Source organism: Athene noctua, chromosome Z (assembly GCF_965140245.1).
Source record: "Athene noctua chromosome Z, bAthNoc1.hap1.1, whole genome shotgun sequence".
In the NCBI taxonomy this organism is placed as follows: domain Eukaryota; kingdom Metazoa; phylum Chordata; class Aves; order Strigiformes; family Strigidae; genus Athene; species Athene noctua.
In genome coordinates, this window is record NC_134077.1 from 19,581,725 (window position 1) to 19,601,030 (window position 19,306).

A 19,306-nucleotide genomic window follows, 5' to 3' on the forward strand; every position below is an offset into this window, starting at 1 on the left:
ATTTGTTTGCAATATCTTTTAAAAATAATACTGTCTACTTCGGTGATTGACGATTTCACCCCATTTATCACTGACAACTAGAATTATTTTTTCAGCTGTGGATCATGTTAATTGTGGAAGCTAATAGGGAGGAATGTGAGGTAAATGGTCTCAATACCTTTAGTATATGTGATGACTTTACCAGACTTGCAGTACTGTATTTACTGTAACCAAAAGGTCATGCTCTATATTTTAAAGGTAAACAGTAATCTCTTCTGCATCAGTCACACTCCTGCAAATCATGTACAAAAGTATTTTTAGAAAAGGCAATTAGCTTATTTTTTTAAAAATGAACCTTAGTTTCAGATATTTGAAGGAAGGCTTTCAACTTTAACAGACACCCATGTGTAAAGCAGAGAGGATTACAGTATTGCACTGGCAAAAAAAGCAATTAAATAAAGATGGACTAAGGTTGTTATAATTTACATTATTGACAATGTGTGCTCGTTTCTTCTCTGCAGCAAGATAAATATTGAGGCAATGAGGAGATTGCATTGTTCATTCCACTGTTAAATAAAAAAGCAGTTTTCCAGATATTGCGTTTAATCAGTGTTAATTTTAAATGGTACATTCCCATTCACATCTTGAATCTCTAGGTCTTACAAAGACACCACACATGGGAATGTTATAATAAAATAATTTTGATGTAGTTTTGCAAATAGACACTTGTGTTGTAAGCATTAAAAATACACAGAAATGGGGTCTTTGAAAGGTACACAGTATTACTGTAATTTGGGTGTATAAGCTTCTCTGAGGATATGCTATAGAACATGGTAGCACACAAAGTCTACTATGAGATGTACATGAAGCTTTTGTTTAAAAACCAGCAAGATGTCTATTAGCAGAAGTAAATGAGATAAGGTGACATACGACAGAAAATGCTATTTTAGCATGCGCTAACAGAACAGAGAATGGATTCATTTCTACAGAATAAATTTTTAGACTACCAACCTTAACACACAGCAGGAATTGTTGCTTTAAAGGGACCATGTCAAAGTTGACAGGCCCAAAATGTAACCTACCATAAAATTAAAATTTTTACAAAATGCCCTTTTGATCCTGTGAAATCTATCAACCTTCCAAATCCAAGACTGTCACATTGTTAAAATACCAAATACTTTGCTGTATGATTGGCCATTAAACTTGGTTTGGTTTTGCAACACGCATAGGCAAGTCACGATTTTGGTCTCTCCTCCACACTATCTTTGGGACTATGCACTTAAACAGTACCAGATCTTTTGTTTGGGATTTCCATGATTTAGCATTTCAGTTAGCAGTAATTTATAACAAAGCTATAATATGAAGCTTTTGTACTCCAATGGTAAATGTCTCCTTAGAAAGAGGGCAGTTCTTCATACATGGAAGTTGCCAAACCACAGAAGGATTTATTTTTGTCTTGTTCTATTTAATACATGCAAATACTTTCCAGTGCACACTGAATTGCAATAAATTATAGTTACATGGCATAGCAATAAAAATGAACAACAGCATTTCACTATTTCAAGGTGACAGGTAAAAAAGAAGTACTGTGATTGCTGGTTTTATTTTTTGTCAGTTCAGTGCACAATCTAATACTGAGAATCCAAAAAAAATTAATTATGAATGGCTTTATATTGCACACAAGCATAATAGGTGCAATTCATGTGTCTTATTAGCATGTGGACAGCTTCTCAATATATGTATAGATTTTTCATGTGTGGCAAAATGTTTCTGTGCTTAAAAATTAACTATACAACAGCTTTTCATTATAAATATGGTCTTTACCAAACCCAGGCTATTTTCAGGCAATGAGTTGCTCTATTCCTAACACAGTAATATGGTTGGGTGTGGATTATGTCATTCCTCCTCTTCACACCCTCAACTCTTAATTTTCCAAAAGCATTCCAAACCAGCACAGGACCTTTTGCAAAACACTTTTGTTGGGTTTACTGTAAAACTGATAACCAGATGATTAAAATCTCCCTTTTATTCTCCCACCTTATTGTCACAGATAAATGGAGCTGCACAGACTACTGCTAGCACCAATATTCACATTTGAGTATCTGCCTTTTCTAGACAGTTTCAGTGATTAAAAAATTAAGGCATATTTAAGACATCATAAATGGAAGTGCTGAACCTGCTTGATGAACATACACTCCACAAACAAGGCTGTCCTGAATATATTCCATCAAAACCCAGCAGAATACCACATCTTACAATTTCCTGTGAGATCTGGTGAATGAACAAGCAGTATATACTGCAGACTTTGGCTTCTGTAAATATATCTCTGATAAAAACTAAAATACATTATAAGCAGCTAGCATTAAGCATGTATGTCTCAGAACTAGTTAAATCAGACCTGATCTTTAGTCCAACCCACACAATTAATTTAGGCACTTCACCCATGAGTGCTGAGGATCAAGGGTAATGGTCCTGTTCAGTCTCTTCATTTAACAGAATTCAGGAGCTCTACTTGATTTCAGGGGTCTTTTTCAACTGCCGATCCAGATACCTTTGTATGGTTTTTGTTTTCATGTAGGATATGGGATTCTTTCTTGTTCTTGTGTTAACCTAGGCCCTGGATGACTAACCCTACAGCTGACACAAACAGATGTTTTTATTTGTTTGAACTATTAGGTCAAAGGGCTAATGAGCTAATGAAAATTCTTTCAAGAGCTGTCAAATGACACATGATTAGCAGATTTTCAGTTCCTATTTATATGAAGCAAAAGCACTAAAAAAATATTCCGAGTTTACAAATCTTTCATTTCCATCCCAGTCTTGGTAAGAGGCAGATTTAAAAATAATAAAATGAAAAAAGCATACCTCTTGAGCTGAATCCACAAATCCAGCCTGGCTCAGCAGTGGTTTACTTCCATCAGCTGTCACAAACTGCATTGTGAGAGTCTCTTCTACTCAAATGTTTGATAGGATAACTCTGAGTTGTCTCAGCAAGCTTTGTTTTTCTCCCAGTATTTTCCTTTGCTCAACTTCTGTAGTTTCTTTTTGGTATATGTACTTTGCCATGTCACTTTATTTTATAATAATTTTTAGTTATATAAACATGTCCTTCAGTTCAACATTATGGAGTAATTGTATGAAGATTATTCCAATATCTGTTGGAATAATAAACCTGCAATATATTTCAGATGTATTTCCAAAGTAACAACATCTTGCTGTGGAAATAAATCAGCCAGTTTGTGGAAGTTTCTCTTTTTTATATACATGTGTGTAAATGTGTAACTATGTATAAGTTAGCAATGATAATAACAGTAATATTTGTTTTCATCTAGGAGTAAATAATTTATCTTGAAGATTCCAAATGAAGGTAAAATGCCATACTCCGAAACTGGCTACTCTTCAAGAAATCCAAACTTAGCAACTCAACTCTACACAGTGTTTATTTTCTTTTTTTTCTTTTTTTTTTTCCTTTTTTTTTTTATATTGGAAATCATGTATAAATCACAAACAGTACAAGTTCCTCATGTCAGCAGTTGTCCACTTGAATGGGTCAACTTCTCTGTATAGACACTGTATTTTTAGTATAAAGTCAAGATAATATGGCAGTCAACTAATACTTTCTACTACAGTAAAGATACAAACTTTTGTAATATAAATTAATTGCCATTACAAAAAGGCAACTGTATTAACTAATACGGTACAAAAATCTGCAACTTCTATAAATATAATGAAATGCAAGAAGTTAAATGAAATAATACATCACAGATTTTTGTATAGCGCGTTTGAAGAGGCAAGCTAAGATACACATGGAGCATTATACAGCAAGAAAGAATATCAAAACCCACTAAGATTTAACTTTTTTCCATACAAATGCTAGAAGTACAAGTACAGGACACAACATGGAAGCAGTAAGATTACCAGCTTAGAGCGGGTAGACAAAGAAGTCTTACTGACAAGTTGTAAAGCATTAGGCAGCAGACAGAAGCTTGTCAAAACCAGCTGTTGTTGGATACTGATTGATAATGTTTTCATTCTGACGGCTGAGACACTGCAGACAGCCACAAGTCTGAGAAGAAGCCCAATGTGGGCACATACACATACACACACATACACACACAAAGTGATTTAACAGATGGCTAAAGAACACTTAAAGCACAGTATCTTTTTTAAAAAGACAATGTTCACTCCTTAATGAACTTGCATGGGAAGTAGAGCCTAGTGTCCAAGTTTATTTCACCTAAATGATGAACACATGTGAAAAGATTAAAAAAAAAAAAAAAAAAAGAAACAATTGAAAGATTGGTCATCTCAATAAAAACTGCATGGTGCTTACAAATTCTACCATAGCCAGAGCATTCAACAACACTTTAGACATGGAAGTACTATGTGAGCTGCTATGAACATTTTTAATTCCTCCATAAAAAGGTGAAGGTGTTTATAGACATTTAAAAGGTACACATCCGTTAAGTCCATCCACAACACAAAACCACAGAACTACATTCAAAGTAAAGTTAAGCATTGGTCTTAGCCTTAAGCAGTTATGAGGTATTGTTTCAACCTGTGGTGAGGAATGATCACTGTATTAGTAAGAAAAAGCATATTTAAAATCATTCTGAAAAAAAAAAATCACTGCTCCTGTGTGCAGCTGGCATTTTCCTAAAGAAAAAGCACTAAGCATCAAAAGGTCCTAGTCTAGGTGGCCACTGGCATAAGCCAAAGCCATATTCTCATTGACTATTTGGACTTCTGCATGTTAGTCATGTAGCACCTTCCAACAGTGCATAGTTGGGAAATCATGACCAAAATGTAACATAGAAATTCTAAAAGTATCACGGTACATATAAGTATGGTTTTGAGAATGTAATATAGTTGGGCTTACTTTCATTTGCTGTAGCTTTTGGTCCACAACTTTAATATGGGAAAGAAGGGGAAGAAACAGTAAAAAAATTGTATCTCTCATCTTCTAACTAATGCTCAATGAAAAGCAGTAAAAACTCTGAATCCCTCTTTTTGCTTCCCCAAGCTGTCTGCCTTCTCTGGGAAGTAATTCTCTCACTCTTCCCCTCCACTTATTTGTCATTGTCCCTAAACAGGACAGAAATCTGGGGACCTTGTGGAAATCTGGGGACTCTGTAGCCTCTAAGCTCACATCAGCTAAAAGACGAGTTCAGAACTGTAAATTAGATCCAGTTCCTCTTTAAATGCAGGGAAAGGAGCCTCCTTAACCTACATGAGAGAGACTGACTGGCAGTTGGGTTCCATCTAAACTGTGCAGAGAACCAAACCAACATAGGGCTCCACTCTGTGTTTTAAAATTAACAATTCCAGTTCTTGAGTATTGCCAAGAGTATCAGGAGTTAGGCAATTGACCTGACAGGAATGAGGTGAAATACAAAGCAAGAAGAGATTCCCTTCAGGCTTTCAGCCTATTCTATCACAAAATTAAACAAGGAGATTATCAGCTTTTGCAGCTTCTTTCTGGTAATAGGAAGCAAGTTAAAACAGTGACCATCAGGCCATGCATTTCAGCAGAAATCATTCTGACAGAGTAATGCAAGAAATCTGAGGAAACTGAAACCTAAACAAAAAACCTATTAGAAATAATTTTGTTTAACACAGAGTATAACTGCAAGTAAGAGAGAAATGGCTTTTATAAGCCTTTAAAAGCTGTCCTTGCTATTTTCTTATTCCCAAATAAACTAGCGAGAAACTACAATAAACTTCAAACTTAAAATATGCTCAGAGTGGAAAGATATGTTGCTTAAAGCCCTGTAAAAAGGAGAAACAAGTTCCAAAACACAAGCACAATCAATGAAAAACCACTGACACATCACTACAGTTTGTGTTTGCAGACACTCATGCATGAGGGTAGCTGAATGCACAAGGCACAACATTCAAGGTGTGCACTAGTCCAGTGACGGATTTGCACATACCCTCTTGTGACTGACTTAATGGTGAACCAGAGACCTGGCATGTTTATTTAATGGACAAAATCAGATTATAAGATTTTAAAAAATCAACAGAAGGCAGCCAAAAAACTGCAAACCTACAATGGGGAAAACTTGGAAAGAGGAAATATGCACTGTGTTACTGGAACCAAATGGGATTTTTCCAAATGCATTGCAAATGTTTCCCATGAATGCTTTTTTGTCTTCTAAGTAACATTTGGCCCAGAGAAAGTTTGAAAGAACGTTATAATCCCCTTAAAAGAGAAGCTTATAGTACAAACACTAGAAGGCCCTTAATTATGGTATAGATGCCTTGGCAATGTTATGATAACAGTAGTACACTATGATTGAGTGACAAAGGAAGCAATCCTTATTTAAAATCAGTCACACTTCTAACTAGTAATAAAGACTCCACAGCTGAATTAACAGATATTTACTTTGCTTCTCTTATGGAAAACTACTTTCGAAGAAAATTATTGCTTTATCCAACTTTTGTATATTTTCTAAAAATACTTAGACCACCTGTTTATGTCACTTATTTTTCCCAAATACTGTTATCAGCACACATCTGTTTGTTAATTTTACTTTCAGGAAACTTCAAGCAAAATAACTGTTCTGCCTTCGACAAGTTATGCTGTGACTTTAGAAGAAGAATCAACTAACTTGTCAACTGTGTTTTCACTTAGTAAAACTTCAGGACTAACCCTTGCATTAACACGAAACTGCTTGACTTTAAGGTATCCCCATTAACGTTCTTAGTGGCTGTGCTTTCCATACTGAGGGGTCAGTAAACAAGCTAATACAAATCAGTCTCACAAGTCCTTAAGACATTAGTTATTTTTTAAAAAACAAAGTAGCAGGTAGAATTCCTCCTTTACAGACTATGTTATTTTTGTGCGTGTAAAATTTCCTATTAAGGATGATTGCAATGCAAGAAAGCAACATGCACTGTGCAGAAATAGTGGTAAACAAAGAGGAACTCCCTATTTCAGTAGTGTAGACAACTTTACTGGAAATAGTTGTGTACCTGATTCACAGAATATTTAACAAAAGGACATTCTGCACTAACTGTGTATGAACAACATATCACAGCACTGTCTTGAAACCACACCATAATTAAGCTGTGAGCAGAACATGCAGGTACAGTGATGCCCGGAGAATCACTCTTCTCTCTTGCATTTCACATTCTGGAAGGTTCGAAGTCTCTCTCTTCTAGTAAGTTTATTAGAAGGGAGAAGCTGTCTTTTACTGCCTCCATATCATCCAAGGAGCAGGGTTTAAGAATCCAGCGCTTTCCACGTGCAAGTGGCTCAAGTTCAAAATACTTTTTTATCTATTAAGAAAAAAAAAAAAGAGATCATTGTATTAATATCATAATGACAACTCTCTGATCTAAAAACCCAAAACAAAACATCAAAAAAACCCATGTAAAAAGATCAGGATACTAATTTTTAGAATCTTACTCACAGCTGTTCTTATAATACAGGTTATATGACATGACCTGAAAGTGTTTTCTTTAGGGGTGAGTGACCTGCTTGGAAGCTACCATTCTACCCATACATTTAACAGCATGGGAGGTCTGGGGAAGAATTATATGGACTTTAAGGCAAAGAGCAAAGCACAGGAAACAACAAAACTAACAGATATTTTAGGTTATGTTTGTATTTTAATGTTAAAGCTGCCTGTTTCATCATTATTGGTGAACACTTAAGATGCAGAACTTGTCACCAGACTACTCTAACTACACAAATGAACTGTCAAAAATGTTCAAATCCTAAACATTCCAGTCAAAGGTGACCTATAGCGGAGGGTTTCTTAACAACTCTGAGAAAACTAAATAAAAATTTGTCCAAACTCATTTAGTTTTTCTAAAATTAAACATAGAAGACCAGTGCACTAATGTGATTAGGATAGTAATAAGTATTACATGTGAGACATGATGTTTTCTACAGTCATCTTAGTTCAAAATCCAACATGTTCCAACAAACTTCAGCTGTTTACTAACAAAACTTAATAATGCTTATAAAGAAGGAAAATTTTAATTAAATTAATTCAATTTTTACTTCTGCAGCAACCGTGCAGCAAAGAGGCATAAGAATATGATGTAATACAGAATTGCAAGTTTTAAGGTGATTATAAGCCATGAGAAAATAACTGAGGAAGATGCAGTTTCTTGGAAAGACCAATCATGGCTGACACTAATTACACCAACTGTCAAGGCAGAAAAACAGCCCACAGAAAGACTGAGAAATAAAAGATTTTCATTTAGTAGTATACTCCAATCACTTTCAAAATAGCAAGTGCAGTATCAAAACATATTTTTGATGCCTCTTAGAAGACAGCAGTCGGCAGGTTATTTTGGTCTATAGATTACTGTTTTCATCAAAATTTTAGTGTGATCCAACACTATTTGATCCAAAAGTCTACTCATGTTTGGCTTGTCAAAATAGACATTTAGTTTTCACATCCAAAATTATATCCATCAGTACTTGCTATTGTCAACATACCAACAGAAATATTTGGTCCTGACTTAATTTGCACATTCTTGTTCCTTGTAATTATTGCCAAATATTCTTAATTTATTTATTTTATTTTTTTTTTTAAAAATCACAGACTGTGTCACAAATATGCAAGAACAGTTACTCATATTGTGGTAGGCAGTAGAGGCCCTTGACGGGCAACTGCAGCCCCACTGTGTAATGCTCCATGTGCAGAGGGAATAAAAAAAGAAAAAGAAGAGAAAGGCTTCCAAAGCCCAAACAAGCTGCAACATCTCTATGTAGCTCTAGTATTCTAACAGAAGAAACCAACTGTAGTTGTATCAAGTCACATAAATCAGAATTCAACTGTGACAATGTGTCAGGAAGTGTTTTTTATTTTTTAGAAAGGAATTTTGAGCAGAGTGTTTAGTAAAAAACATAAGAAAAAAAAGGATGGTTTTGAAATGGGAACTTCTTCTTCCCCAGCTAAATACAGGTGAAACCTTTTAAAATCTATTTCCAACAAAGCAGAATTATACCAGTAACAACCTGCAAACATGAAAATGAAGTGCGGTATTTGACATTCACTTCCCCTCAAACAAATTTCAGAAAACATACAGGTTGAAATAAATGGGACTTCAACAACCAGTATTTAAATAACAGCATACCTACTTTTTAGCACTGCTAACTCAGAGCTGTATTAATATCTGATACATTAGCATGGTTATATGTGATCAGAACCTGATACTAATCTCTGTAAGGGACATATTGCAATGTCTCCATCAGCTCAAGTGACACCAAATTGAATTTACCCCCATTAATATATTAATGGCACCGGTCATAGTACAGGAGAAGCTCTCTTGCCTGTTTCAGCAACAGCCTCCTTGTCTGCTAAACAAGTGGAAAAAGTAAAAGCTGCAGAGCAGCACAACAAAGCAAGGTATGAGTGCAGCTAGCTGACAGAGCAGCCTGCTGGTGTTAAACTGACAAATATGGCTGAGTAATTTGAGATGTTTCAGACCCACAACTCAGAGGATGTCCATCACACCCCCTCTACTGGAAGACTATTGCCATCAGCCCCTTGAGCTATCTGAAGTCTGTTCGCAATCTTATTTACATAGTCTCTTGAATTAAGGCTATATCATATGAAGAAATTATGAGGAAAAGCTCATTACACTGTAAGGAGAGTACTTGGGTTTAAAAGCATTAAATATTAGAAACACATACATAAGGAAATGATAGCAGTAAGCACACTAGCTCTGAGTTTAGTGCGTTTGTAGGCAAATACATCATTGCGTACCAAGGTAGCCTCAAGCCAAGAAAAACACAATGACTTTTTTAAACTGTATTTCAGTGACTGCAGATGCCAAGATAGAATTTCTGCTTCAGCAGTTCAACTAATTTTGTGAAACAGATTTTGCAGATAAATTATTTATTTGGATGCCCAATGTTGATTTAAATTTTTTTTCCCTATTTCTAGATGTGTAATCAAAATGTAACAAAATCAGCAATATGATGCCATAATTTTTCACACCTAAGGAACACTTCAGAGTTAATAGGCCTGAGATAAATGACGAAATTAAAGTGATAGTTAAGCAGTGGCTTTTGAAATGGGAAATTCTGATAATGGCATGAAAGCTCAACTGCTTATATTCACATAAGTAACAGCCATTCTGTTCATACCTAGAGAGAAAAAAAAAGTTTGCTAGATAACTTGTCTCTAATTCAAATATAATAAAAATAACACTAATTGGCTTACAAATAATACATAACTAAGCCAGAAGTAGCACAGAAGTGATTTTCCACAACCCAAGGGACACTCTGTGGTATGTCACTATATTTCCTTATTTAAACTTCACACCACAATGGAGTTTGCTAAAGCCCAGAGCTCTGTAAGTGGGATCCACGACTTTGAAACTTCCAGAAGAACAGTTTGCAGACATAAGTATTTTCCAATTTACTATAACTTCTCTCCCCTTTAACTCAAAAGATGTCATTCAGTTCAAAAAATAAGTAAGCTTTTTTTAGACTTAAAAAGGAAACCTTTTTTACATGCAAGAGACGAAACAACTACATGAAAATAAACCAACACAACCAAATGCCCAACGTTTATACAGTTGAGTTTTCCACTGGAACACTCTCAGCTCTCCATCCACTTTCATTTCTCTAGTTGCTCTCTGCCCAATGACCATTATTCACACTCATTCCCTACCAGATTTCCTAACAGGATGCACACTATCACTAAAATATCCAAAGGAAGCTGAAATTCTCTGAATACTCACTTACATAAGTAGTCCTTGCATAATCAGATAATCAGCAGTAACTATTTTACAGCTCCCTTCAATCACAATAGCACACAAGGGGTGAGTTCCTAAGAGTTCTTTTGTCTTCCCCTCTTGCATAAATAATGAAAAGTTTTCTGCCTGTTCATGGATGCTGAAGCATATATAAATATAAATACTCAAACATGCTTTAGAAGTCTGACACCTTAGACATGCATTTACATACTTTCGGACTGCTAAATTTTTAAGATATAACCTTAGATGAAAATACAATCAATTAAATCCACATAATTTTAAGATTTCTTTAATAGTATTTTACAGGATCTCACTGTATGTCTTGACTCCCCATGGGGGCCTTGTTTTATAGAGAAGCTGACATTGTATTTATGCCACAGTCTGAAGTCAATAAAATCTAACTATACACATTTGCAATTATTCCCACTCTTCCCACACTCCACCTTCTAAGTCCTATTCTACTGGCACAATACGCTAAGCATATGGTTATCAAATGTTGCTTAACCTACGTGCTAGAAAAGTCAAGACACAATAAAAGGATTGGTGCCCAGAACCTCAGCTGGTGTAAATTAGCATAGCAGCATGGAACTGATGTTACTAAATCGATATACGTAAGCTGAGTAATCAGGCCCTGCTGAAAGCTTTTGTATGTTCTATTACTGAACCTCATCTAGCCATTTCACAACACACATGAACATAGGATGTATAGGAAAACTTAGATACTGTATTATGTGAACACAGAGTCATTTCTGTTATTCAACGTGAAGAAAACCTGATTGAAAGTATTATTTTTCATTCAAATTCAAATTTTAATACCAAATTTCACCAACACAAAAAGGTTTCTAACCCACTCGGATTAATCTGTTGTAAACAAATATAAAATAACGGGAGGTTGGGGTTCCCCATATACACATTGTGAAAGTTTTGTTGAGCTGTGATGCTGAGATTACCTTTTCAAACATCATAAAAATCTGCCTTTTGGAACAACTGTTTAGAAGATGCAGAAGACATAGGCAATGTTGACTGCCAAGTCCATGGACAACACTGCCTATAACAGTGACCAAAGCATGAGCAAATTCGGTATCTTTGGAGAAGAGAAAAAGCCAAAAGTCCATCACATAGCATTAAGTTTTAAAAAGGGAAACTACATAAAATAAGTAACTTAAAGAAAATTAACTGTGCAGCTAAAAAGGTAAAATGCTTGCAGGTGGCATAGAAAAAATACCATAATTAGAGGCTCAGAGAATATTTATACAGCTACAGAAGACTTTAAAAGAAACAAAAAAAGCTTTCAACAGTTGCAATAAGGAAAAGGATGGTATTAGAGGTAAAAGAAGTCATGTCTAAAAAAGGAAAAAAGAAAATAAAAGAAAGGAAGTTCTGGCAAATTAAATAGAAACCACAAATGTTGACCTACTAACCATAGAGTGGAACCCATTGCTTAAATCACCAGTGATGCTAAAAAGTAAACTGAAATCCACTCTAGTTTATGTTAGTGTGCTGGACTGCAAACTGCACAGTCTCTTGAGCTGCTTACATGTGCTTTTCTGCTGGTGCTATTCCGAGTATAGTGATTTATAAGAGTGGGTGGAATGGATCGGTAGCCACTTCATCTTAAATCAACTTGGTTAAAAAGAACCTCTTGTCTGACCAGAGCAGCTGCTCTGATGTGCAAAACTGTCAGCAGAATTTTCGTAACTTTTATTCTTCCTACAGAGACACTTCATATCCTCCTGAAAAGATACTTCTCATGTGATTGCTCTTATGCTGCTTCATAACAGTGATCTCATCCACGTCTAGAGGGATTCTTGTAATGCACCTATGTCTCACAAGCACTCCTCCTAAAACACCTCTACCTCATATTTATTGACTCCATATGGACTATTGCTTACGCAACAGGAAGGGGAATTAAAGTGCCTCAGCTGATGGGAAGGCATGGTGATATGCTGTGGTCTGGAGCAACCTATGCACACGGCTATTGCCAGGAACACCAGTTGAGGTTAAACAACACTGTCAGCCACAGATATGCTCTTATATTCTAGTTCTTTGAAGCTAAATATTTCTCTGCCAGCTGACTTTGATGTGCCACTGAATCCAAAGTGTGTACATGTGATGTTAAAAACTTGCCATGAATCAATTAAGTACATCTGATAATCAGAATTATGTAACGGGGCTCCATTTTTTTTTTTTTTTTTAAATATGACCTGCTGAAGTAAAAGCAAAAGAAAAACTAAGACTGTTTTCTTCAGGGTAATTTCTCTAGACAGGATTTCAAAACCATCAGAAGCCTTTTTGTACAACTCCTCACAGGTAGTGGTGAATGCTTTACAAATTAGTATTTCTAGTTTGTACAGCTTCCTCATCTTTTTTTTTTTTTTTTTTTTTTAAATCTTTTTACAAAAGATTACCTGAAACACTTCCAACTGAGATTTGTACTTAGCTTTGTAATAGACCTGGCTGATATCTTTGGCTAATTAGTCTTTACAAAGAGAAATACAGATATTCCCCAAAATAATTCATACAGAAATAATTCATACAATGCTTTGTGGAACAGATGCACTTTTCCATCCTTGCTACCTCCAGTGGGCACAAGACAACTACACTTTTCAGATTGCAAGTGACTGCTGGAAGAAATGTATTCTAAAGAAGATACCTAACTGTTCTGAATGAAGAAATAGGATGTCTGGCAAATCTTCATAGACACACTGTTCCAAACAGAGAGCATACAGTACTGGCAAATGCAAGTGTGAGACAAGAAAAAGGGGAGTAAGCTAGAGAGCTGGAAGATGAAGGCAGAGCGGTGCTTACTGTAAAATATAAAATATTGCATCATCTATCAGGATGGAGAGAACAGAAGATTTTCTAAATGGATAAGTATGGGTTTTTATACAGATACATACTGTCATGTTATAATGGGTCTGGGACAAATAAGACAGATGAGAGTGAGGACAGAAAACTGCTGAGGGTGCAAAAGTACTACTGAAATTTTCATGTATGTGGATGGAAGCAAAGACAGGCTTTGAGGAGTTACTAGCCTTTATCAGCTCTTTTCATGATAGTCTTTACCACACAACAGACCATGGCGTATTAGATTTCTTTGATTACACTCTGTTAATTTGTTCGAAAGAAATATTAAGTATCAGGTAGCTGCCAAAAACCATACACCTATAGTTTGCCTTCCATGTCTCATTCACCCAGCATATTCTGTTTATATCTACAACTGGAAGACACAGAGATAACATAAGAACAGTAGCAGTGTATCTATTTAAAGAAAAACAGACTTCCAGCTGAAGATTCATATAACCAGTGCTGGGCAGGAGAAACAAGACAAGGGCTCACAATATCCAACACTAGAGTGAGCAAAACAGCATCCCTTCTTGAGTGACAAGTGAAACAATGAGAACAGAAAAGGAAGAATTGTACAAAAAAGCATGCCATGAAAGCACAGTAAAATATTTTCCTTTAATATCTACAGCTTTAATTCTTTAATTTATTCCAAAGAATTAATCAGAAGTGGAAATCAGACATCAGACTTTTAATACAAGAAGAATACAACTATTTAACTTACTACTCCTACCACTCCTCTCTTACCCACTGTGTTTTCTGAAAGTACTTTGGGTTGCAACAGATACTGTCTGATAGCTACATACTTACAGTTAAGGTGTTGGAATATGAAATCCTAAAGAGTAATGCTGAAAATCACCCCTGGTTAAAGTCAGTTATTTGGAGGACGTGTAAAAAAATAACTTCCCCCCCCCCCATACTATATAGACACAAAAATTCCAATTTACTGCATATAAGGACAATTTTTTAGGTAAGTGTATTCTTAGCATATCCAAATATATTCTTAAGATATACCAAAAATAACTGATTGAATTTAAATTTAGGACAACTTCTTTAAATTACTATCATCACCCTAATCTGTTAAAAAAAAAAAAAAAAGTAGCATATCCAAATGCAATTTTGTAAGAAACCTTTTAAAAGCTTTTACTATACCACCACTCATCTCCTCTCTACTTTCTCTCACTCAGATTTGTTCTTTTGTTACATCTCCAGTTAAATAACTTAAAGAATACAAATAACTAGTAGAAAATCAGCACTTAAGACCTTTAAGCAGATATCTTTCCAAGCCTTGCCGTTATCATAGCATTTCTTTTAAAAACAGACTGCAGATATTAACGGTTTACTTCAGAATATAATACTAACAACAGACTATACTGATTTCAGCAGCAAAATAAGCTAGCTTTACAGACTGTGGTTTCAACTACTAACAAAACCTGAGACACAGGTACACAAGTACTGAGTTTTTACCACCCATCCAAAAAAGTTTACCTGTGATGTTGAATGTCAAAATAATATTTAGAACAATGAGAATTCCAAAGGTCAATCCTTATTATGACATCCTTTCTGCAAAAATTTTCTGTTCAGATAACAGTTAAACAGTATTTTCTGGAGAGGTGTATATGTGATGATTCATCTGCATTTGCCTGAACATGTATATAAATCTAGCACTTGAATAAATAACATCTGTATACCATGCCCACATCTGCAAAGCACCAAAACACTGTATGGACATGTATTCTTGTATCAACAGCAGAGAACAGGATTTCTAAGGGTTTTGTGGCTGGTTCCCCACACTTACACTGCTGAAACCTTTCCAAGTCAATAGACAGCATGAACACAAAAGAAAAGCCATTTATTCAGCAGTAGCTATGGTTTGACAAGAAGAGCGTTCTCATGCTCAGATCAGACAGTGATAGTGCTTATTTCACTTGTTTTGTACCAGGTACAGATCAGAGGGTATAAATGTAGGATGGTTTCAACCTCCTTTCAGGTCCTTTGCTGATGGAAGGATTATTAGTTATGCAAAGTCCACACAGAGGCAATAGAAGCCCCAAACTAACTGCAATTAATCCTTTCTTGTTCAAAAGCACAAACTGTGAAATAAATCAATTTTGGAAAAAGTTAACATACAATGTTTTCAAAGCAGAAAGTGCTCCCAGAGACCCTGCCACTGTCAGCTTCAGCTCCTGGCTGCCAGAATGCCATGAGCTCTGTGATCCCCCCAGTTCCCCCAGCACCAGGGACTTCTGCAGGAGGTTTTCTAAGGATTTTCTCCTTGCTCTACAGTTAGAGAAGACAAATCTGTGCTTTGGGTTTTCTAGGTCCAGGTCTCTGAAAGCACCAATGTTTCCAAACTCACAGCAAGCCACCACTTTAAACTAGTACTTCAGGAAGCTCCAGACTCATCTCCATTTCTTGATATTTAATAACTCTCCACCTAGAAATATGACAGAACACCTTCATGCTCTGTGACTAGGACCCTGCTGGAGTAAGACCTCTCAAAACATCCAGATTCCTTCATAAAGCACAAGGATACCAGAAGGAAAATGATACACCTCAAATCAGACTCAATCCTGTACACAGCGATATAGAGAACACCCATGTGCTAAACCAATGTGCCACTACTTCTAAAATGCTAGCAAATGCATGAACAATCACATATACAGAAAGAAGGGAGCACTTTACACTGAGAGAGGATGTTTTAAGGCAGATAACTGAATTATTTCCAGCATTGGAAAGCAATATTGGTGAACTAACGCAGACATCTGCAGCAATGATGCTGGAAAACCAGGGATGATCAGAAGGATTTTGAGAAGATGGGTGAATACAATGAGATGCTGAAAAACTGTATAGTTCTTTTGACTCTTGAACTTAAAGGTAATAGGCTAGAATCTCTCTTTTTCTAAGCTCCAGTGTTATTCTTTTTGTCACTGTAGGCTGCAGCAGGTAGTCCTACCTTTCTGAACAGACTTTTAGGGAAAGGTCCCATGGGAAGGGACAAGAAAAAGAATAATGAATATTCTTCACTTATCACAACAAGATACCACTTGCTCTACATTATCCTGACCCACACTTCAAGGGAAAATATGAAATAATAAGCAGCAGATCAAGAGTTGCATATACATAAAAGAAGAAAGATCCACTGATACCTCAGGCAGGATATCAACCTTTACATAAAAAAACCTCCCACACCCAAAGAAACCACACTCCTCTCCAAAGAAAGCCCAAATTCTAGGGCAGACAGACAGTATCTATGAGATTTATGGTCTCCGTGAAGGAGAGCTACTGATAATAATATGTAAGGTTGCTTAAAACAGGATCTATAATAATACTATTGTTAGTTTGATTAAGCGAATTAAGGCTTGCCTTTCTACACCTACCACTGTGGTGTGTCTTTACCATGTCACTGACAAGCCAGATTATTTTTCAAGAACAGCTCCCAAAGGCAGGAAGATTATGTCCTGGTGATGCCTCAGTTCTCATGACTGCATCAACGAAAAACAAAAGCAGGTATTTGTCAAATGATTCCATCAGAAAAGGAAACCTGGCTTCTGCAAGCTAACAGGCAATTCCTTCCCTCTACCTCTGAATTTGACTCGCAGTTTTACCAGCAGGTCCTAACATTAAACCTCAGGTCAGCTTCTCACTGGAAAGGAAACTGTATATAGCAAATATATAGCTAACATTAATTTAAGAGGATGAGATGATTAATATCAATTGACTTAATGCAACAGATTTTTCCAAGCACTCTCCACTCACAGAGTAACCTACCTATTCAAAACTGTGATGCAATGAAGGTTTAATCACCTCTTTAAATTTTGGAGTTCTGGTGCTCAAGATAAGTCTTAATTCTAAACATTTGCAATTACTGATTGAGGTTTTTTTACATTAGAAATCACTGTATGATAAGTTTGCTGATCACTAGTTACAAGCTAAAAGGTTATAGTCTCTATCACTAGATTTTTGAGAACACAGTCTAAATTTGCACTATTTTACCACTTCTCGATAATAAACTATTAAATTTGACTACAGCTAAAAAGATCTTAAATAAGTACTCCATACCAGGCCAGGAAAGGTTCTGTATACTTAATGAGTAAGTTAATGAGTTTAAGTCCCCAACTTACATATAAGAAACAACCAATTATCCCGTCTGAAACACAGGCTTGTAAAACTCTCAGTTACTTGTAAAATGGTCTGCTACACACGAGTAAGATGTTGTTTAAATGACTTGTTTGACTAGATGCATTCACCATGAAATTGATTCTTTTAAAGCATTATTTTTAAACTTGATACAAGTTAACTGTGTAAAGTGAAAATGAGAAAAAAATCTGGCATTATAAAGTGTAAGTTTCAGTATGAGTTTAGTTTTTATGAGGTCGAGGGTTACTTGAATGAGAAACTCATCAAGAACAAATAGTCATTTGTAGAGTAGCAATTGAAAGGTTTAATATGATTAAACTATTCTGCCATTCCTGTGCCAGTATGTATGGCGCAGAATCTACTGTTAACCTGTGCGGCTCCAAAGTAGTACAAAGACAATAAAACAACAAATAAAACATCTTTCAAAGCACCAAAAATAAATCTGAGTTGCTATTTTTCTACAGTCTGACAGCAGCACTGTATTATGGTTTTACACCTGACACTTCCAGTTAGATTTATTATTATTATTTTGTTAAGCCTTTTAGGCAGTGGGTGGCATAAGAAAGAGATAAGTAGCAACAGATACTGAACATTCCTCAGTCTCCAGCTCAGGAATACAGCTTTCAATTTTACAGTGATCCAGATTTGAAAGAAAAAGAAAAAAACATTGCAAGGTCAAGGAGTTGAATATATATATTTAAAAAAACCCAAAGCTATAAATATGTTCTTCAATAACATTTTAGATTTGAATATTTAGCATGGTCCTATAAATATGGACAGATAGACCATGCCAGGGTTACTGACAGACTAGAACTGGCAAAGTAATGTTTTATGTTTTCTTCTATAACTGGAAAATGGTTCTCTTGGTTTATTACAAATTAGTGTACTAAGGGTACATTGCTAATAATTCACAGATGTTTTAGTGACTTAAACTGAAAAAAGTTTACATGGTAACAGCTAGAATTTGAAATCTTATTAATGGAATATTTCCTCTCAAAAAGAAATGACCTTATTAAAAGATGAAGCACTAACGGTATTTTTTTTTTAAAATCAATACAATGAATAAAGTGTTTTATACATTGCTGCAGAAAAGTTGGAAAAGACACTATGCTGCCTACTGTAAAACTGTTTTGGAGAAGAATCAAGTACTCATACTTTGAATAAAGAAGTATTTGCACATTCTACAGCAGTTTACTCAAGATCCAGCGAAGAGTGCCACCAGCCATGCTGTTTTATAAGCCCAGCTGTAGACAGATTAAAAGAAAGGACAGTATCATCATCATGTTAGTCAGACCACAGGCAGTGCAGCAGGAATTGGAGAAGGGAAGGAGAGAGAGGTGTGAAGAGATCAACTACACAAAATGGTTTTAGATGACTTACAAGCAATAAAACATCCTGATTCTAAAGATGTCTAATCCATCACAGCAAAAATTACATCACATTAAAAGGAAAAAAATCCAGTCCAGCTGGTAGTGTATCATCTTGATGTTTGCCAACTAGAAAGCACAAATCTGCAAATGGACTTGACAGTGCTTGAAGTGGAGTATACTGAAAAGTGGGCAATGGTCAGAAAAATCAAGGTGAAACAGTGACTAACTTCTTAGGAAACAAAAAAACG

At 35.6% G+C, this 19,306-nt stretch overlaps 1 protein-coding gene across 2 annotated transcripts in view; it reads right to left on the reverse strand.

The window, feature by feature from the left end:
* Positions 1 to 750: 750 nt before the first annotated feature.
* ARL15 (ARF like GTPase 15) overlaps positions 751 to 19,306 on the reverse strand; it is a 226,262-nt gene continuing 207,706 nt past the window's right edge. For both annotated transcript variants that reach the window (XM_074932223.1, XM_074932222.1), the window contains one exon: positions 751 to 7,260. In XM_074932223.1, the coding sequence (XP_074788324.1) occupies positions 7,108 to 7,260 (153 nt within the window). In that variant the 3' untranslated portion in view covers positions 751 to 7,107. The remainder of the gene's footprint in view (positions 7,261 to 19,306) is intronic.